This window comes from Onychostoma macrolepis, chromosome 08 (genome assembly GCF_012432095.1).
Source record: "Onychostoma macrolepis isolate SWU-2019 chromosome 08, ASM1243209v1, whole genome shotgun sequence".
NCBI classification, from domain to species: Eukaryota; Metazoa; Chordata; class Actinopteri; order Cypriniformes; family Cyprinidae; genus Onychostoma; species Onychostoma macrolepis.
This window is the reverse complement of record NC_081162.1, coordinates 20,204,987-20,227,479: the sequence shown is the minus strand read 5'-3', so window position 1 is coordinate 20,227,479 and position 22,493 is coordinate 20,204,987. Positions and strand designations below refer to the sequence as shown.

The following is a 22,493-nucleotide window of genomic DNA, read 5'->3' as shown; positions in this document are numbered from 1 at the left end:
CTCATTTACACATATTTGACACTGTTTCATTTTAATAAGCCATATATGTAGTTTCCGATCTGAGGACGTGAATGGGAACGACTACAATCCCCATGGTGCAATGCACACACGTTAGAGTTTCACTTCCGTTTTTATTGCCGTGAGGTGTTTCTGGCCACGGTTACCGACTCATAACTGCTCGGCAAATATTGAACGGTTTATCTGGTAGGTGCTCGTCTTTGTATAATCAGATCACATTGAACAACATGCTCTATGTAATGATATGTACACAAAGTTGCTATAGTGTAATTTTCATTCATATTGGTGGTGTAGAACAGTCGCCAGAAAGCTGTGTTGCTAGCTTTTAGCTGTCAATGATAACGTACCTACCGAACTTCGTTAGAGAACAGTAACTGCTTTAACAGTTTTATCAAATCATTTTTAAATATAAACATGAATAGATATTTATTTATTGCACAAAAGAAAAATAAGTCTTTACTCGGTAAAACAAAACTCCTATATTTGCGTGCTAAACTAAATAGCTAATAATATGATCAGTCAATAAAGGCATAAAAGGCAATTACAGCGAGCAATATTGACTCTAAACTACAATGTAAACTTAGGAATATGACTTTTTACACATTGCCTGAGATCCTGCATCTAGTGATGTGAATTTACAACTCTTCTCTCTTCTCAGGATCTGCTGCTGAAGACAGAGTACAAGGACGATGATTGATATCAAAGCATGGGCAGAATATGTGGTGGAGTGGGCAGCCAAAGACCCCTATGGCTTTCTCACCACAGTTATCCTGGCTTTGACCCCTCTGTTTATCGCCAGTGCCCTGTTGTCATGGAAACTTGCCAAGATGATCGAGGCCAAGGACCGTGAGCAGAAGAAGAAACAAAAACGACAAGAGAACATTGCCAAAGCCAAGAGGGCCAAGAAGGATTGAGCTTGGCATGGAGAGGGGTCAATGTAACAGTCCGGTCCCCGATATATGGCTCTTCTCTTCACCCAGGACAGTTCTTATGGGACTTGGAGCAAGACTGGGCTTGAAAGAGGCCTTAGTAAACCCTTAGAGGGAACATATAATGGGGAGTTGACTGATCTCAATGGCAGGACTGCAGTACTTTTCCAGGATATTATCAATACAGTGGAAAATGCACTGCATTGTTGTGCTATACACCATTGTGCAGTACTCTGCATTCCATTTTTTACTGGGTTGATTGTTTTTTCCAAGTTGAATCCACAAAACACTTAAATTATGCTTTTTTTATTAATAAAAAAATCTTAACATGAATTTTGGCTCAAAACTGTCTAATGTCTGTGTGATTACTACAGTATTCTTGAATCTTATCCACATTATTTTTCAATGGCAAAGACATTCAACTATTTCCTGTGAATGTATGAGACTTTTGATTTATTAACCACTAAAGGCAAATAACTAGAAGAATAACAAAGTGCAGTAAATGTAAAATGCCTGTGTTTATGATTATGATAATAAATTATGTGTTATCATATAAATAATAAATACCAGTTTGCAACATAACAGGCTGTTTTGTTTAAGCTAATTAACTGGAAACCCTTATGGATAAACATAAGTGCAGCTGCAACTTTTATTCACACACTTTCTAAATAAAGAGCAAAAGGAAATAGACAGAAATAATTTTAAATTAGTCTCTACTGACATTAATAATTTTCAATATGGTAAGACAGCTATTAGCACATCTGAAATATAATTTCGATTATACCGAATGCATAAAATGTCCTACAAAATTTGGTGAATTGATTTTGAAACAATCCTGAAGCAGAGCTCTCAGAAACTTAGCAGCATATCTTTTTTTCTTTACATCATTTTACAATCCATTTCAGTGATGTTAAAGGAATGGTTCATCCATACATGAAAATTTACTAACCCTCAGGCCAACTAAGATGAGTTTGTTTCTTCATCGGAACAGATTTGGAGAAATTTAGCATTACATTATATTACTATCCAGTTGATCGTCTACAGTGATAGTTTCCATGAGAATGAGAGGAAAAACTAAATAATAATACACATAATTTATTAATTATTAATACATTAATTCCATCACTTAATGTCTTGTGAAGTGAAAAGCTGCATGTTTGTAAGTTAATATCCATCATTTTAACTGAAGTTTTTTACTTTAAGGTCTAGAATCAATAATAATGCTTCCTAAAGGCCATCCCGTCATCCTCTCACATCAAAATCGACTGACATACATGTTCAGAACTGCTTTGGCTCCTGATTTTGACAAGGAGAAGGCAATATTATGGATAGAGGACTCGTAATTTAAAAAAAAAAAACATCTTAATGCTGAGCTTTTCAATTCACAAGACTTTTGCGATGTTGTATTGTCATGTTTTCATCAGCTGTTTGGATGAAGAACTCCAACTTGGATGGCCTGAGGGTGTGTACATTTTCAGAATTTTTTAATTTCTGGGTAAAATATTATTTTAAACTTGAAAAATAATAGCAAGCTATCCATTCATTACATGCAGTGTTTTTCAATTGTCTCCAGAAAACCAGTACTGAATATATATCAACACGTTCTGAGATGCAGTTAAATTCAGCAGTACTACTATTTCACTTAAATTGCAAATTTACTTGAAGACAGCACAGGAAGTTTCAAATAAACCTATTTTTTGCTTGCTGGAGGTGTCCAGGACCCAGGCTGGAATGTGTTGGCAGTGCTTACAGGGTCCTCACTGATTTCAGTCTGTCCAAACTGTGTGGCAGAAGCATGACCTTTGACCTGAGTCTGAACAGGTTGGGCCACCAAACCTTCCTCATACTCTTTGGCCTGCAGGGCTTTATCCTTCTCCTCTGCCTCTATAGCCCTGATTTTGATCTGCTCCCTGTAACGTTTGTTTTGTAGCAACTCCTATAGAGGGCAACAGACAAGTGTTAACACGACACTCCCAATAATGTGTTTATTACAACATTGCTAGCTATAGAATTGTCATTTAAAGACATTATATAATGCCTTGATAGGAACTCTCAATATAATCAGACACAAAAATACCTCTATTGTAGGTGGCTGCTTCCGCCTGCCTCTGAGCCAAGCTACGGGAAAAGAAAAGCCAAGAGATAATGATGTACAACAAGGAACTAAGTTAATATATCATTTGATAACAATATATATGAAAACATTTACATTTTAAAGTACAATATGATAAAACATCTAATAATGGGCTTACGACGAATATCTTCTTTACTAAGGTCAGTTTTCAAATATGCAAACAGTTAATTTTAGTTTAGACAGTTATAGAAACAATCTGGACTGACATTTTGGTTGGATTCATTCACATTATCGTAAAAAAAAAAAAAAGTAGTATTTGTTCATTAATGTATTCTATATTACCATCCCATTCAGAAGGAATGTTTCCTTCCATGTACTCAAACTCTTTTGGATTGGCTGCTTCTACTAGGCGTCTGGGCCGGATGACCCGTCCTGAGGAAGACAAGCAAGGCATTAGGTTTATTTAAACTATCAAATTAAACAAAACAAAAAAGATAAGTTATCTATAACCATTGGCCAAAAAATTAGCTTGATTGGAAGATGACTGAAAAGTATTTATTGTACTGAATGGCTACAATTTTAAGCATTTAGATAACATATTTTCTTTATATGGCTAATTCTCAATATTAATATCAATTTATAAACAGTATTGTTATTGTATTGTTATTATATTGCATTAATATTAAGAAACTTGTATCAAAAGTGGTTAAAAAAGAGGTCAAGATTACTCGTCAAAGCCTTATGCATGACCTACCAGTCCATGACTTCTGCTCGGGTATGTTGTAATATATATTTCCAAAATGATCTGTGCCGACATGCTCTTTTACCACTCCAAATGTTCTTCGCAACAGAGAGGTAATACGGCTCATCACTATAAGTTAAATATCTGTTTATATATTCTCTCCTAATGCACGTATTTACTTTGAGTCGCAGGTTACACGATTACCTAGCATTAATACTGTCATCTGATTGGTTCTTAGTCCCGGTCTGACCAATCCGAGTTCGCGTTGTAGACGTTACAACATGGCTGCCTCCTATTCAACAAAGTGCACAACAATCATATTTAAAAGCTGAAATAGATCATATAACGTTACATTTAGTGCGTTGTACAGAATGAATTTGTTTCGTTTAAAAACGCGGTTTTACAGGCTAAAAAATCGCCACTCAAAAGCTTGTGTAAAAGACTCTAAACAGACATATGTTATGGTTATTTCACTCTGACAACACAGTCAGTGTTATACCCAAATAAACATAAAAGCTTCAATGTCTCTACAACGATGCTGAGTTTTCTTTATGCCAGGCAATCAGGGCTTGACGACCCAGTTCGTCTGAGACGTGCAGAGTCTACAAGAAGGTAATGCTGTATTTCCCCCCCGAGGTTTCTTCTTGAAGAGCTTTAATGGTTTTAAAGATATACATATACAACCAAAAGGATAAACAAAACAAACAAGTAAATTAAAAAAAAGTTCAAAAGATAGGGGGGAAAAACTTTTTAAACTATTAACACATTTCACTATTTGTTTTTTGGTATTGTGTAATGATGTTAACATTACAGTATTATTTTATGTTTGCTGGAATAATTAATGCATAGATGAGAATCTTGGACTAGTAAACTGCATTATTTATTTATGTATGTATCGTCACTGAAAAAGTGGCATAACCCAATCTCCCATACTGTATCTTTAGGGTGCTGAGTCTGGAGTTGAACCACAACAGAGATGTTGATCGTATTCATGGCAATGGAATTAACACCCTGGACATTGAGGTTATTGATGGAAGATAGTAAGTGCACTATAACCATAGAATTCACATTTACGTATATGATTGTATGCAGCACACAATTCTTTTCTTGTGATGACCCCCATATAACAACAACAAGATAGTAAATACAGCAAATTTCTGGCCTGGTTTGCATTCCAGTATGTTGTCAGGTGGATCTGATGGCGTAATTGTGATCTATGACTTGGAAAACAACAGCAAGAAACCACAATACACTTGCAAAGCAATCTCCACAGTGGGCAGGTCAGTATGACTCCATTCTCGTTCACAGTGATACAGTGACCACCAGATGGTAGTATGATATTTTCAGATTTTAAAGTGTGTTTGCATGTTATATGTGGCTTTCACATCTTTGTTTTTCTGTGAAGGTCCAGTCAGCATGTACATAAATTCAGCGTTGAAACAGTGCAGTGGTACCCGCATGACACTGGTATGTTTGTATCCAGTTCATTCGACAAAACCATGAAAGTCTGGGACACGGAAACTCTGAAGGTGTGTGTTTACAAGATTTCTGATTTTTATTTATTTTATTTTTTCCTCTCCTTATATTTATAATATTGTATGAATATATGTCCACATATTGCGATTTTCACTTCTGGTTAGTTCCTTCCTAACTGCATTTCATTTGCTCTGTCCCTGCACAATGACAGCAATGTTCAATCTAATCTAATCTATAAGTATACATGATCACCTGCTTTTACCCAGTCCACAAAGTCCCCACAGTTTTTTCACAAATGTAATTTAGCAAATTATCTAACAACTGAAAGCAGTAAGCCATTGTGGAACCACCAATCTGCTCAAACAGTGGCTCTTCTGTGGTGTCAAATGTCCCTTATCTGTTGTCCCTTCATCTGGTATTTGCATTGTAACTGACACACAGGAATGGTCCCCAAGCAACATTCAATGCCTTCTGCTCCCTTAAGCACATCTAACATGGGTGTATACAGGTGCATCTCAAAAAATTAGAATATTGTCAAAAAGTTCATTATTTTTTGTAACTTATTTCAAACAGTGAAACTTTCATATATTCTAGATTCATTACATGTACAGTAAAACATTTCAAAAGTTTTTTTGTTTTAATTTTGATGATTAGAGCATTAGAGCTTAACAGCTCATGAAAGTCCAAAATCCAGTATCTCAAAATATTAGAATATTTCCTAAGATCAATCAAAAAAAGGATTTGCAAAACAGAAAAGTTCAAGTTCTTTAAAGTATGTTGATTTATGCACTCAATAATTTGTCGGGGCTCCTTTAGCACAAAAATTCCAGCATCAGTGAGGTGTGGCATGGAAGCGATCAGCCTGTGGGAGATGGTCCTCACTGCAGAACACAAGATCCAGGGGGTGTGGTTGGATCTAGATCCAACTCCTCCCACCTTACATTTACCTAAACCTACCTATCTCCACCCCCTGATCCCTAAACCCACCCAACTCCACCCTTAAACCTACCCATCTCCACCCCCTAGATGTGGATCCAACCCCGCCCCCTGGATCTTTGTTCTGCAGTGAGGGGCCACTATTGAGCCTTCAGCTCGTCTGTATTGTTGAATCGACTGTTTCTCATCTTTCTCTTGAAAATATCCCATAAATTCCATATCATGGTCAGCAAACCACAAGTGGTTTTGGCACTGTGGGCAGGTGCTAAAGTCTTGCTGGAAAAGGAAATCAGCATCTCCATAAAGCTTTTCAGCAGATGGAAGCATAAAGTGTTACATTTATCTGAAAAGAGGACTTTGGACCACTGAGCAACAGTCCAGTTCTTTTTCTCCACAGCCCAGTTAAGATGCTTCTGACGTTGTCTCTGGTTCAGAAGTGACTTGGTAGCCCTTTTCCTGAAGACGTCTGAGCATGGTGACTCTTGATGCACTGACTCCAGCTTCAGTCCACTCCTTGTGAAGCTCTCACAAGTGTTTGAATCGGCTTTGTTTGACAGTATTCTCAAGCTTGCAGTCATCCCTGTTGCTTGTGCACCTTTTCCTACCCAATTTCTTCCTTCCACTCAACTTTGCATTTAATATGCTTTGATACAGCACTCTGTGAACGGCCACACCTTTCAGTAATGACCTTCTGTGACTTACCCTCTTTGTGGAGGGTGTCAATGATTGTCTTCTGGACCATTGCCAAGTCAACAGTCTTCCCCATTATTGTGGTTTCAAAGAACAAGAAATACCTTGAATTTATACTGTAGGGATGGTCATTTAATGAAACTCAAATGTAAATATTGTAATATTTTGAGATACTGGATTTTTGACTTTCATGAGCTGTAAGCTCTAATCATCAAAATTAAAACCAAAAACTTTTGAAATGTTTTACTTTACATGTAATGAATCTAACATATATGAAAGTTTCACTTTTTGAAATGTTAAAAAAATATTATTTAATCACATTAAGTTTCACTGAATATTATTTATTTATTCATGTATTTATTTATTTCAGCCAGCTGAGGAGTTCCAGTTTGATGGTAATGTCTACTGTCATCACATGTCTCCTATAGCCAAGAAGCACAGTCTTGTAGCAGGTGTGTTCTCTGACCAAACCAAATCTTCTGCATTTGACTGTTCTTTTGCACTTCTGAGCACTCATTACTCTTTGATTTGATTCAGTTAAAAAATTTAGAATCCTTAGAACTTTAGAGTACCACATTCAAAGCTTCTACATCTTAAGGTGGCCTTCAAAAAAAGAGTTTATTCCTAAAATATATGTTTTAGGTAGATGCTCATATCTGCTCTAGAATATTCTTTAGGTAAAGTGGAAGTATTTGAGGGATCTTTATTTATAATCATTATCATTAAATGCGGAGACAGTGAAACAATTCCTGCTTTAGATATGAGAAGTGAGGAATCCTACTAATCAAGAAGGACAGGTTATGAACGCCTCCATGTCCTATTGTCTTAATCTTTCTTTTTCTTTTTTTTCTTGTTTCAATGAACTCATAATTCATTTTTCCCCCACTTCCATTTTTCAGGAAAAAAACAAACTTTTTTTAAGAAGACTTTTTCTTAATAATCTTCCATAGTATAATAAGAAGTGACATGATTATATGCTGAAGAGCCAAATGCAACCTTCTCTATAATGTAATATTTATCAGAAGTTAGGATCTTCCCTGATACATACTTTTGTACATATGATCAGTCTTTTTGTCTTCGCTAAATTATTTTTACAGCTACAAGAAATATTACGTCAAGTGTGACATCAAGGCCTTTACAGATTTTCACACCTGTTTCCAACTTAATGCATGTCAGACATTATTAATTTTGGGTGTTCTGAGTTCTCTTGTGTTTGAGGCATGGTTCACATAAAAATTTCTGATAAATTTGGCCTGACAGCTCTGACTAACACCTCCAAGGTTTCCAGTTACTGGAATCCATTAAAATGTAAATGTGATTAAGCATTATTATTTAAGTAAACTACACCGTAAAAAAAAAAAAAAAGTTGAGCCAACTTAAAAATTTTAAGGCAACCATCAGATTTTTGAGTTTTCTCAACTTGTCGTTTTAAGTTTATACAACAAAAATTTGAGAATCTCCCACAAAAATAAGTTGAGCAAACTCAAAAATCTGCTGACGCTGGTTGCCTTAAAATTTTAAGTTGGCTGAACTTTTTCTTTTTTTTTTTCTTTTTTTTACAGTGTATTTGTATGTTTATTGTGACTTAGTTAAAAATCTGGTCAATTTTTATAACCAATTTATGCCAGAAAATCTGACATCTCACATACTTTTTCTTGCTACTGCTTAATCAGAATCATTTAAAAAAAAAATTATATTCAACATTTTCTCACAAGTTTATCATTTGTATTCCAGTACATAAATCTTATAAAATAACAAAATATTGTGCAATTACTTGCCACAAACACATATTGGTGTGTTCAGTGTGTTGCCCTTAACACTGGGTTCAGAGCTCCTACAATAACAGTGTGTCTGAGCTGTTGTGTTATTCTTCTCACTCGGCTCTATTGTGCTCTGTGTTGGCAGTTGGTACCAAAGACCCCAAAGTGCAGCTTTGTGATCTGAAGTCTGGGTCCCGCATCCACATCCTTCAGGGTGAGTAATGCCAGTTGTTTCTGAATGGAGACAGCCCTGGTGGAGGGATATTGTACGCTTTTAAAAGCCAAAGCTCAAATGTTTTGAACAGACATGGGTTATTATATCCTGGCCATATTAGCAGCAATTTTCCCAGATTTTTCTGTTCATCTCAGATACCACAATGCAAGATTTACACTACCATTCAAATATTTGCGGTTGGTAAGATTTTGTAAAGTGCATTAAAACAATATTATTGTGAAATACTGTTATAATTTAAAATATTTGTATTTAATATTGTGATGCAAAGCTGAATTTTCAGCAGTCATTCAGTGTCACGTGATCCTTCAGAAATCATCATAATATGCTGATTTGGTGTTCAAGAACACTCTTATCTCTGTATATCAATGTTGAAAACGATTGTGCTGCTTAATATTTTTGTGGAAATTGATACTTTCTTTTTTTCAGGATACATTGATAAATGCAAAGTTCAAACAAGCAGCATTTATTTGAGATAGAACTCTTTTGTAACATTATTAATGTTACTTTAGTGTCGCATTTGATCAATTCAGTGTGTCCTTGCTGAATAAATGTATTAAGTATTTGACCTCAAACTTTTGAGCGGTAGTGTACAAATATTGAGAGTTGGCCAAAGTGTCAGTTATCATAAAAACAAGTTTACCCTGGCAGGTCACAGGGGCGAGATCCTCTCAGTGAGATGGTCTCCACGATATGAGCACATCCTGGCCACCGCCAGGTAAGCACTTCTTTCATTTGCTGCCATAACAATAAACAGCCACATCTTGTGCTATGTGATGCTGTTTTTTAACTATTGAGGATTCTTTATGGTAAATTTAGTTTTTTATATAATCAAGTCACATGCAGTATGCATAATGTTATCAGTCTTTTCAAAAGATTCAGCGCTCACCTGCTGTTTGCGTAATGTGAGTGAATGAGAGTGAGATAATTAGCCACCGGGGAATTTTGAAACTGTCCTTCATGCCTAGAAAATTAAGAAAACAGAGTTGTGTGTCAGCCTTCTGCAAGATTTTTTGCTAAATCTGTTTTACAAGTAAACTGAGATCAAAATTTGAACTAAGCACATAAAGTTCTAGGAAGAAACTGATTGTAGGAAGACTTTCAGGCATTTTGGCATGTGTTTTGTTTGGCATCTAATTCCCAAACGAGATTGCTGATGATTGCTTAATTTAGGTGGGCAAAAGAATGATTATGTTAGCATTACATAAACAGAGGGATCAAACTTGTTTAAAGGCCAGTTCTGAATCTGACCTCACCATCTGTAGGAGATTTATTTATCTTGCATTATTGCTAGTAACTCTTGTGCAATGGATTTCCCATCAGCACTGACAGTAGAGTTCGTGTCTGGGATGTGAGAAGAGCCTCGGGGAGTCTTTTTACTTTGGACCAGCACAATGGGGACAAATCCAAGGCCTCATCTGAAGCAGGTGAAATCACACTTGTTTCATCAAACCTCATGAGGATAAATGTGTTTTAATCTTTACATGATAACTTCGGGAAAATTAACTGCACCATGAATCTGTTGTAATCAGTTAAATTTGAACTGAAATGCATTTGAGAGGTAGTTCATGAAGCCGTACTGGAAATATAATTGACTGTGTGCATTCTAGAAAATGCATTTATGTGAATGAATATTGCTACCTAAATAGTGCATAAGAATTAATGTGTATATGTATGTATGTATAATTTCTTCTGTCACAGAAATCAAAGCAAAATCAAATGAACACACACACACACACACAGTCAGTTTAGTACACTAATGTAGTACAAATAATATAATATATCAATATTATGTATTATAAATATATAAAAAAAAACAATCCAAATATATTTCTTATTTATTATATTAATTATTTATACAGTTATATATTATATACAGTATATAGGACTCGATTAATCATGATTAATCGCATCCAAAATAAAAGTTTGTTTACGTAAAATATGTGTGTGTGTATACTGTGTACAGTATATTTATATGTATATATAAATACACACACATGTATGTATTGAAATATATATATTTAAATATAATTTATGTATACATGTAAATGTTTCTCAAACATATACATATACATGTGTGTATTTATATATAAATATACACAGTACACATATATTATGTAAACACAAACTTTTATTTTGAATGCTATTAATCATGATTAATCTATTTGACAGCGCTAAAAATAAAATATTTAATATAATATGTTACTTTTCTTCCAGTGAACACAGCACACAATGGGCGAGTGAATGGATTGTGCTTCACAGCTGACGGACTTCATCTCATCACTACTGGGACAGATGATCGCATGCGCCTGTGGAACAGTGCCACAGGGGAAAACACATTAGTGAGTAGCAGTTAGGCTTGTTTGAAGAATTTCTTATTACCTAATCTTCTTTACTGTTTTGTAAAGAGTATCAATAATTACATTTTGAGCCTATGTTCATGCAACAAAAGGAATGTCTACTTTCAAGAGTGTTACTGACCTTCTGTGGGTCAAAAGAGTTTGTTCCAAAAGCAACTGAGACAGAATGTTGCCAGGCATGAAAACAAGATGCAATCATCTGAAGACACTCACATGTTTTCCTAAACACTTTATTTATTAATGACAAGAAATATGTTCTTTAAAAAAATGGCGACGCATATATTTTTTTTATCTGCTAACTAAGCTGTTCATTTGTTGCTAAGAAATCCTTATTTCTCATTAACAGGTGAACTATGGGAAAGTCGTGAATGAGAGTCGCAAAGGCCTCAAATTTACCGTATCGAGGGGCTGCAGTCCGGAGTTTGTGTTTGTGCCATGTGGCAGTTCAGTAGCGGTGTATGGGCTTCACTCAGGAGAACTGATCACTATGTTGAGGGGACATTATAATAACGTAGACTGCTGTGAGTTCCACCCAGACTATCAGGTAATGTTGATCCTGATGACTTGCTTAATTGTTTAGTCTTTACTAATAAACCAAACAAGCTAAAAGTATACCATTTAAGTAAAACAATTTAAAGCTTCTGAGGTCTTGCAATTATTTAATGAGCTCTGTATTAGCTCAAAGACTCATTAATGACTGTGAATCTGTGGGGTGCATTTTTAGGAGCTGTACAGTGGAGGTAAAGACTGTAACGTCCTGGCCTGGGTCCCAGCACTGAGACAGCCTAACATTGAGGATGATGAAACCAACTCTAAAAGGGTAAAACAGTTTGAGACATTTTGAAACATGAAACATATGAAACATACTGTGTATTTTCACTGGCTCTTATTTAAAAATCTGAGGTTGATTGTATTAATGGTGCACCTTAATGAAAAATACAATGCGCTGTGGATCAGCTGTTTATATCTTTACAGATCTGCAGGTTTGGGCTAGGTGAGGCAGAAAGTGAATCCAAATTTGTGCTCACGTAAACACATTTTGCAACCTTGCTTATGTCTCTTAGCCCATCGATTAGATCAGATGACCTGACAAAAACTATGCCCATTATGGCATGTGTTCGGATGCAGTTGCTATCAGTCATGGTATACATGAGATGTGCATGTTAGCTGGAGTCACATCTTGACGGCTTGTAGTTTATCAGTCACTCAATGTTTTGTGTTTAACATACTGCTCTACCAGTTTTTCTGGCAAAAAAAATATGGTACTCATTTTAATAATCACATTGTATTACTGTATCACTGATATACACATATTTGCTTTTAGCTATTACATGGCTTAGTGATATAAGTTTTATTTTTAGTCATGTATTTGAAAGACCTTTAATAATTACACAACAATATATACATTTTTATTTTCATTTATAAATTGAACATTTTTGTTTATTATTATTATTAATTTTTCTTGGTATTATTATTATTTGTGGTTTGAGAAAAATATTTGAAAACTTTTTAGGTTTAAAAATATTAATTCTAAATATTTTCACCATTTTTTTTCAAAGTGTCACACAAAAATATTTCTATTTTCTTTAAAATTTTTGCAAGTTTTTTTTTTTTGCAATAATAGCTGGAATTCCATAACAGCTGCAATTTCATAAACTTTTATATGCAACTGTATCATCTAAGCTATAATTAAACATCACTGAATTGTGCAGGCTTATTAATGATTAAATGTTTAATGTTTTTGAATATTCTGGATGCATATTTTTACAGGGTAGAACACAAGCTGCTATCAATCCTGCTTTTGAAGATGCCTGGAGCAGCGATGAAGACTGACAGAACAAGGAACTCATTGCTCTGTTTTCTAATATCCAAATAAACCACTATGTACATTCCCTCAGAGGTGCTCTTACTGCATTCAGTTGAATATTGCATTGATGGGTGTATATAAAATCACTGTAAATAAAAAAGACTCCTGGGTGGCGAGTACCTCCATTGGTAGTCACCTACTGATTTGCCTGTGAATTTTAAGTTTGACATCGTCTTGAGCTTGTGTCTTGAGCTTCACTTCTATGGGATTTGCATTTGACCTAGATGTGGACTACAAGTTCTCATATCTTTAGAACAAATAAATATCATGATTTAGTGTAAAAATAAATAAATAAAATAAAAACTTTATGATTATGCTGAACCTATTTGTTTTTACATCTGTGGGATGATCAGCAAACTGTTTACGCTTTATTTTTGAGCTTTAAACATTGAATGTAGTTAGAAAAAGATCCATGCTGACACTGTATCTTTTGTACTGTGGATTTTATGCTAATACCAATACTGTTGTCTGTTTTTGTTTTGTCTTTCTAACTTGAAAAATAAAGGAAGTTTTGGAACATTTTATAAATCAATATATTGTGACATCACTAATCTGTCGCAATTATTTGGCACAATGCTTTTTTTTTGTTTTGTATATTATATTTATATTTGGCACAATACTTTTGATCTCATACATCTCTTTATTAGATGGGAGTCATGCAACCAATGGCGTGTAGGTATTTCGAGTCCTGATGCGACATTTGACCAATCAGAGCCGTCAGTCCCGGAATCAGGTGAACGTCTCCGCCCACCGCCCGCTCCTCTCAGTGAAGACGGAACCTCCGGCGTCTGAAAGAGTGATTGATGGAGGTCGTGTGGTCAAACTATTAGCTTTTACTTTTTAAACTACTTTACCTGGCCGAGAGGCAGAAGACGAGCGTCCTGTTGAACGCAGAACGGGAGGATCTCGAGGTGCGCGTGAAATTACATATCTGAACTTTTGTCTGTTTTTTCACGGTAAGACAGGTGCACGCGCACCTGCATTCTTTTGTGAAGTCCATATGTGATATGTTGATTTCTTGTAATGATGAGGAGATTCTGTCTTCCCTGTTAGAACACTTGGAGATAATTCCATTATTTCCGCTTAACATTTTGAGTCATTTAATGTAAACTGTTTATTTCACAGTGTTCCATCACAGTAATGTTTTCATTACTGAACAAAGTAACAGGTGGCACTTGATATGTATTTATATTTTAGTTATTTCAGACTTTAAAAAATAATTTGTGCATAACTGAATCTCAAAAGCAGTTGGGTGTACACAAAATAATATACAATATATTTAAAATACTTAATGTTTTTGTATTTATTTACTTATTTATTTTTGTTTGTTTGTAACAAGCATGTATTTTGATATTTTAGTTTTAAATATGTTTATACCTTATAGGCAGAGCTGGGTTGGCTAGTAATTTATTACATGTAATCTGGATTACGTAATTAGATTCCAAAAATGAAGTACTTGTTATTAGAGTAAATTACATTTTAAAATACTGGTAATCAGACTACAGTTACTTTTTTATGGATTACATGATTACATAGCCTATTATTCTCACAATAGAAATAAATCATTCATTTATTGATTCTCTCTAATTCCTCTTTTTTTTAATCTTTTAGATGTTCCTCTCTAAAATAATCTACTGCTTATATACACACAAAGTCTTCCAGTTTTGTGGACATACAGAGATCAGTCATTATTCAGGTGGTGACAGAGGATTGATTTACAAAAATCATTTCAGGTTTAAGAAGTGTTTCAACATTGCATCAACTACTGATGAACACATTCATTTTTATTTGAATTATCACTCAGTAGGTAATGTAACCGTGTATTATTATGTATTATTGAAAGGCTTTTGTCTTTCAAACTCATTAAAATGCACTATTTCTTATTTGCAGACATTCTCAAACTTTTTGTCACCTCTTTCACCTAATATATTTACTTTTAAAGGGGTGGTCAATCAACAATTCTGTAAAAGACAATATCTCCCTTTGCATTGAACTTTGAGCATCGTAACTTTGCAGATGTTTTTTATGCTCCAACAGCAACATTACACACTAAAGTTAAAAAAGTGAAATCATAATCAGTGACCCCTTTAAGTACCCCTGAGATTTAAAAATAAATATTTTAATAATTAAGTATCACATTTGCATGTTCACGGTTCTCTGACATTGGTTAATGGTCATATCGCATGCAGGTAAACAAAATATTTCATACGATGAGTGTATGATTTATTTTAATTTGACATTTTTATGATTTAATTACATTTTAGCCTTTCATTCAACTCAAACCCCCTGCAGTTCCTTTACGAACCCCAGTTTGGGAAACCTTGATGTAATATAATGTTTAATGCACTTCATGTTGTTAATTACAATGAAAGGAACATATTTTCTCACACTTTGTATTTTTACATCATTATGGTACAAGATTATTATTTTTTTAATCAATGTGATAAATGAGTTAGGTCAGAAGTAATCAAAAAAGTAATCTGATTATATTACCTAAAATATGTAATGTAATTGATTGTTACTGATTGCAATTTTTGTCATGTAATCTGGAATCAGTAATGAATTACAATTTGTAAAGTATTCTGCCCAGCTCTGCTTATAGGTACGTAACACCTATGTGCACAAAAGCCTGCTAGTTCAGAGAAAGTGTTTTAATGATCTTTTTCTTAATGGTTACACAACTATTATTTAAATTTAGAGTCATTAAAGAGTGTAATATATTCACACACATGCACAGATTTTTAGAGCCAGACTATATTTCAGCTGAATCCAGCACTGGAATTGAACTTGTTCATTTGCATGGCCAATATTAAAAATTTCTGGCGTCATAAATCAACTTTTTCGTGATCCAGATAATTTAACTTATTTTCCCGGTATTTATTAATTGCTGAAAATTCACCAACGAGGAATTCTGCCTATGGCTATGGAAAGACTCTAAGCCAACAGAGCATTTACCACACTCAAACATCATAACACTTCAGATATTATTTTTGGATTAAGCTGTTGGCACCCAGTGTTGAATGCACTTGTGTGGAGGGAAGGTAGTGTCCTCCTCTCACACCTGCAACTTGTCTGTCTCATGGCAACAGGCATGTCGAAGCTTGTATTAAAGATTACAGTATCTAGGCAAGCAACTCTCTCCAGATAATTGGACCAGTATGCCCTGAAACACATGTTGGATTAGTTTCTCTTCAAACATTAAAGTGTGTGTTGAAGGGAGGAAAAAAAGTTTTGGTGGTTGCTTCACTAGAACAATGGCAAAATTAATGTACAGATAGCGAGTTAGTGTGTTTTTTTTTTTTTTAAATTAGGGCCCTTCAGCTTAAAGTAACCTGTTATTTAACACACATTTTATGTTATTTTTATTTGTGTGGACTGTATGCATAGATACCAGGGAAAACGTTATCCTATAAAACAGTTCAGTTTTATGCAACATTTTATATGTAATTATTTATTTTTTTGTTGCAAAAAGAAGATACAAATACAAATAACGTGTTAGGTTTTTAATTTGCAATAATAGCTGGAAATTTTATTTGCTATAAATTGATGCAGATCTTGGAAGTATTTTTTGCAGATCCAGTCCTTATTTGACTTTAATGAATAAAATGAGCGCCCCTAATACAAAGTCATAGACATGTATGTTCATTATAGAATAATGAAATTTAAATGCACTTTTCTGGTAATGGTATCATGTAGAGAACAACTAAGTGTCTCCATTGTATGCATCTCTGAGTTCAGCTGTTTTCTGGTATATTACTGTACATTGTTCTCTGCACTCTGCATATCTTCGTTTATCCACCCCATGGTTTTATGGGCTGTCCTGTCCTGAACATACACTGACTGCTTACCATTGTGTCCCAACACTCGCCCTCTTGTTCAGCTCTGAGTTTGCTGGAGGATGGCCCAACTGCTGATTTTAACTTCTTGTGTTTTCTTACCACAATACAACGTTTCATAGTGCCACCATACATGAGTCGTTCTTGCTTTATTTTAGAGCATTTAGGTTCTACATCACGGCATGTCATACTTTCATTAAGGGAATAGTACTGTGAAGGTGTAATTCAAGATTGTTTAATTATAAATTCAGTCTGAATAATGTGGCATTTAAGTTAAATGACTTGGTGGGATGGGTTTCTTTTAAATGCACTAAACAAGTCATTCATCACATGTACACTTTGTGTTTGTGACCTTAGGCTCTGACCATTGGCAGTGATGGTGTTCCGTGAGTTCACATCTACAGCTGCACAGCTGTATGACAAGTGGATGAAAGATGCAGGTAAGAAGGTTTCTGACATCAGAAAATTAAAATATTAACGTAAAAATGCACACAATGAAACCTCATTAACTCCCATAGGGTGCAGCAGTCAGGTCTCGGAAGTAAAACGTGCATTATTTTCTCTGTAAGGGAACAGATTTATTTTTTAAACTATAACTTAAAAAGCATTAAAGACAGACCTGCTGTCTATGAGTTTGATAAATGATGGTAATATGTTTTTGTTGAAGCCATCAGGCCACATTATTTCATCTTATTTTTTAAATAATCATGTTTAAAAGTGGAATTCCTGGTGAAAATTACTCATGAAATCTCCATCAATCAGAGAAATAACTTTTTAGCACCCACCCACATAATTGAGTGTGTGCTCTTTATTACACTTTTTAGTATTTGTGCATATATAAGCATATTTTGCAATAAATGTAAAATATATTGTTTCTTTATACATAATTTACATCTTTGAATCAGTAGTTTTATGTTTCAGCATCATTTTTAACAATGGTAGGTTTGGATCATCGCTTATCGCTATTTAACAAAGACTTTTAAAAAATCCCTATTGCATAAATGCTTCCAGAACTAATGCTGCTGAAAAAGTGGGCTGGTACTGTTGTACCCAGCAATCATTATTTCAGTGCATGTTTAATTAAATGGCTGACTTTGTGGATCTCAACTGATTCTGTTCCTAATATTGTTGAAATGTAATCATTTCTCATTCATTACTATATTTTATTGATCTCAGAGAATTATGGTGCACAAAAAGATCAGTGTCAAATATAGATTAATGCACAATCTAATGAAGTTACTATAGATGTTACTGTGCATGGAGACACAATGTAGTTCGGATATTCTTATAATGTGATTTCAGACCCCAGGACAGAAGACTGGCTGCTCATGTCCTCGCCGCTGCCCCAAACAGTTATTATTGCATTTTACATCTACTTTGTGATATCACTGGGGCCCAGGTTAATGGAGAACAGGAAGCCATTTGATCTGAAGCGGGTCCTCATCATCTATAATTTCAGCGTTGTGGCTTATTCTCTTTACATGTGTTATGAGGTAAATCTGTTTCTGTTTGCTAGCAGGCAAACCTGTTATTGTGTTTTACTCGGGAGTTTACACAGACGCGTTTTTATGAACGTGTTTTGTTAGATTCCATTGAGTTATGTTATCATTTCACTGTTAGTTTCATGCAGGTCACACATTAAGTTAATGTGTAAATGGCTAGAATGAGTTTACTCATATCAGTGTCTGCTTCAGTTGACCAAAAAAAATTACAATTTACTCATCCTTGTTATAAACTTGTATGATTGTCTTGGATCACAAAAGATGATGTTCTGCAAAATGTCTGAAGCAGCTCTTTTACGTACAATTTAAGTGGATGTGATTCATACTGCCAGTCACTACACGAGAAACTTTTGCTATACTTCAAGACTTCTGAAGCATGTAGAACAAACTGAAAAGTATTATTGGTGAAAATCTTTAGAGCTTTTTGTGTTAGCCAAATTGGTGGTATGAATTGCTGTTTTTTTTTTTTTAACTGTATGGGTAAAAAAAAACAGCGTAGACATTCTGCAGAATATGAGCTTTCTTTTTTATAGAAGAATGTATGTCATGAGGGTGGGTTAATTTCTTTAAACAGAGGTTTCACTATATAATTGTACATAATGTGGTGTAGGATCCTACAAAATGTGTATATCAACAGTTATTAAGTGCATTTACATGCCAGTCTTACACATTGTTGGTTTATTAGCATAATTGGTGTACATAATTCACCAAAAAACCCTAATCTGTGTTCCTTTTAGTAAATAACAAACTTTAAGTAAAACGCAATTGACTCACCATTTTTTGGTCATTATTCCACTTGACTTGCACTTTGTTGGTGCATGTAGTTAATGTGTAAATCAAAATGTAATATATGTAAACATGGGTTTCTTGCATTATCTGTTCTTTGGTAAATGCACCATTTATTTCATCTCCAGATTAAATGACCAATGATGAATTTCTTTTCTGCAGTTTGTGATGTCAGGCTGGGGAACAGGGTATTCATTCGGCTGTGATCTAGTAGACTACTCTCGATCGCCAAAAGCCATGAGGGTGAGAGCAGAAGAAATGTTGCCTTACCTGCTTTGTGAAGCTTGTAACCTGGCTCCAGGTTTAGGTGTTTTGCTTGGATGTGGTTGATTTCACTTGAATTAAATGATACACAGCAGTCAGTGCATTGCTTAGTCTGAATGGTCCTGAGTAATGCATTGTATCTGTATATCTGATGAATTTAGTGATTCATTCAAGTTTGGTTTAGTTTAAATAACAGGTTTTGTATTTAATAGTTTGTTGGGCATTTGTGCTTAATCTACGTTTCTCTGTATCCAGATGGCATGGACTTGCTGGCTCTATTACTTCTCCAAGTTTATTGAGTTGTTGGACACAGTAAGTAATGTTTCATATTTATTACCTTGGGTTTTGTTACATCTAAAATACTACAGTTTGGCAGGAAGCAGCTAGTTGTCTGTCACATCTTTGACGCACTGTCAGTCAGCAATATTAGCGTTCTCTCAGGTTATGAAAAATGGAAGAAATAGTGGTATTGTGAGTCACAGACAAAACTCCTGTTAAGTGGTTAGGTGGAAAGATGGAAGAGAGCATTTTAGTGTCTGTTGCCTGAGGTGATTGCTTTCTTATAGAGAAGTTAGCAGTTACCACAGAAAATTATGTTGACTCATCTGTCAGTAAGTAACAGAAATGGAGCGGTTGCGTTGGGTTTTCACTGAAACTTCAAATTACAATATAGATTGCAGCCGTTTTACACCCTTTTTTACACTTATACAGTATTTAGTGCTGTCCATGTGATCAGATCGCACAAAACGGATGTTAACACTGGGTCTTCTCTGCCTTTTCTGCACAGGTTTTCTTTGTTCTGAGGAAAAAGCGCAATCAGGTGACCTTCCTACATGTCTACCATCATTCCATCATGCCTTTCACTTGGTGGTTTGGAGTCCGGTTTTCTCCAGGCAGGGATTTGTATCCTCTACAATTGCATGAATACACACAAAAGATGAATTTCCTATAGACGTCTGTTTGGTTTGATGTTGCAGGTGGTTTGGGGACATTTCACGCCCTTCTAAACTGCATCGTTCATGTCATCATGTATACATACTATGGATTGTCAGCTCTGGGCCCTACCTACCAGAAGTTTTTATGGTGGAAGAAGCATTTGACTTCAATACAGCTTGTATGTATTACAACATTTTAATTTCCTTTTAATGCTGTTTCTTGATCACTGATATGATCTGAGTAGAGTAAATATTTATTTATTAATTAATCGATTTTATTTTTATATATTTCTGTATTTTTATTTTTGTAGTTTCATTTAATTTTATTTATTTTTAAATAATTTTTTCTTCTTTGTTTTTGGACTGACATTCTCTCACTGTCATTTAGAGCTGGTTTTAAATGTCCCATGTAATGTTTTGCCATTCATTCTACCAACTAGACTGATTTGAGTTGGATTTGACACACTTTTATTTTTGTTTGCACTCTCTCTTTTCAGATCCAGTTTGTCATCGTAACCTTACATATTAGCCAGTACTTCTTCATGAAAGACTGTCCCTACCTGTATCCTGTATTCATCTACATCATTGGTCTGTATGGTATCCTCTTCCTCCTCCTCTTCCTCAACTTCTGGTACCATGCATACACAAAAGGCAAAAGGCTTCCTAAAGGCCTGCAAAACACAACCATGCAACAGAACAACAATGACATACACCACAAGAAAAAATAACTGGTGCAGTGTGATTAACCAATCAGCAGTGACAATCTACCTAAAACTGCCTTTTGGCTACATTTTTATAAGACTATTTATATGTACACCATAACATTTATCTTGATGCCCTGGGGAAAAACGTTACTGTACAGACTGTGTGTTGCAGCCTGGGCTGGATCTTGCCTTTTACCCTCAGCTGGGCATTTGAGTTGAACTCTGGGTCATTGCCCTGTGGGCTGCTCCTGTTTCTCCTCATTTTCCTCATTGTTTTTTGCGTACTGACGTGTTTCCTTCCTATTTAATGAGATGTGAGTCAGAGAGTCAGAAGCCTCCCAGCTCCTCACTCGTGTCAGTCACATCATTTTTATTGCCATTTTAGACACCATTTGTTATGTATTTATATGTTTACGTCCCTGTTTTTGGCTGTATCTGTAAATAAGATGAAAGAAGTGTTGGCAACTTTTTTCCTCTTCCTTCATAAAAAGCAGAACTGTCTGGAAAGATATGATGTTTTATTAACAAAGTTCGGGAGGAGCACGTCAGATACTTAGCCTAATTAGACACAAGTGGTACGCCATCAGGCTAATCAACACAAGGGTACAAATACAGCTGACATACCTCCTTTCATTTGACGGCTAATCAGCATCTGGTTCACCCGTCTGTTGTGTTCACAATGTCTCACAGTGAATATTCCTCGTCAGGAGATGACTCCATCTCTCCCGGCCGCATCACCACAGCCAACCGGCTCCAGGACCACTACTTCCCTGCCAAGCAATGCAATCGAGCCCCAGGCTCCTTCTCGCGGGCGGCCTTCGACTGCTCAGCCACTCGCCTTCCAAAACGCCCAGGCACACACTCGCCTTCTCCGGCGAGAACCCCAGCCGATTCCCGGCGTCTTCCTATCGGTCTACTAGGCCAGCATTTCCACCTATAGAAAAATGGACAGTGGCAAGTCTGAGGCAGGCACTGACCAACTCCGACATCCAGGCCCCACGCAAGTTCACCAAAGCGGAATTATATGATTTATACAAGAACCTCAAACCAAGTAATCTCTCTCCTAAAACCACCCCAACCCAAAAGGCTGTTAAACATTGCAGTAAACTTACGGTCACGCCTCGCCGGACTCCCCCACCTTCTTCCAGCTCCAAGATTAGCTCCCGAAGAACATCAAACAACGGCACTAGGCCATCAGCAAGCCAAGGCCGTGCCCCGGATTCGGTTGATGCAAGGCCCGGCGAGGTTCGGCGGCGCCCAGCTTTCCGTCGCGGCTCCTCCTCAGCGATACCGAGGCCCACCACTCAAGCGGGCGTCTGGCCGCCTCCGCCACCAGTCTCGGCCCCGATGCCCACCTCTCTCAGCGCAGAGCCCTCAGTCCA

General features: G+C 35.8%; 4 protein-coding genes across 5 annotated transcripts; 3 read left to right on the top strand and 1 right to left on the bottom strand.

The window, feature by feature from the left end:
• The first annotated feature begins 59 nt into the window (after positions 1-59).
• Positions 60-1,280, top strand: smim15 (small integral membrane protein 15). Its single transcript, XM_058785430.1, has 2 exons — positions 60-204; positions 677-1,280. Exon 2 carries the CDS (start codon positions 708-710, stop codon positions 930-932), a length of 225 nt encoding a protein of 74 aa, XP_058641413.1. The 5' UTR covers positions 60-204; positions 677-707; the 3' UTR covers positions 933-1,280.
• A 302-nt stretch (positions 1,281-1,582) lies between these two features.
• ndufaf2 (NADH:ubiquinone oxidoreductase complex assembly factor 2) lies at positions 1,583-4,291 on the bottom strand. The gene is made up of 4 exons (XM_058785428.1): positions 3,776-4,291; positions 3,364-3,453; positions 3,025-3,065; positions 1,583-2,883 (listed from the first exon to the last, which is right to left on the bottom strand). The coding sequence occupies exons 1-4, from the start codon at positions 3,888-3,890 to the stop codon at positions 2,638-2,640; spliced, it is 492 nt and encodes a 163-aa protein (XP_058641411.1). The 5' UTR covers positions 3,891-4,291; the 3' UTR covers positions 1,583-2,637.
• ercc8 (excision repair cross-complementation group 8) lies at positions 3,407-13,595 on the top strand. The gene is made up of 13 exons (XM_058785427.1): positions 3,407-3,478; positions 4,322-4,375; positions 4,708-4,803; positions 4,942-5,043; positions 5,169-5,292; positions 7,236-7,317; positions 8,771-8,839; positions 9,509-9,575; positions 10,181-10,284; positions 11,075-11,199; positions 11,564-11,761; positions 11,942-12,037; positions 12,988-13,595. Exons 1-13 carry the CDS (start codon positions 3,444-3,446, stop codon positions 13,048-13,050), a joined length of 1,215 nt encoding a protein of 404 aa, XP_058641410.1. The 5' UTR covers positions 3,407-3,443; the 3' UTR covers positions 13,051-13,595.
• Positions 13,596-13,799: 204 nt separating this feature from the next.
• Positions 13,800-21,872, top strand: elovl7a (ELOVL fatty acid elongase 7a). Of its 2 annotated transcripts, none has more exons than XM_058784724.1 (8): positions 13,800-14,040; positions 17,278-17,360; positions 18,223-18,413; positions 19,371-19,451; positions 19,728-19,784; positions 20,260-20,365; positions 20,450-20,586; positions 20,905-21,872. In XM_058784724.1, exons 2-8 carry the CDS (start codon positions 17,297-17,299, stop codon positions 21,133-21,135), a joined length of 867 nt encoding a protein of 288 aa, XP_058640707.1. In that variant the 5' UTR covers positions 13,800-14,040; positions 17,278-17,296; the 3' UTR covers positions 21,136-21,872. The 2 variants fall into 2 exon arrangements, with proteins under 2 accessions (XP_058640707.1, XP_058640706.1); XM_058784723.1 differs by having other exon boundaries at positions 13,801-13,995; positions 20,905-21,871.
• The last annotated feature ends 621 nt before the right edge of the window (positions 21,873-22,493 follow it).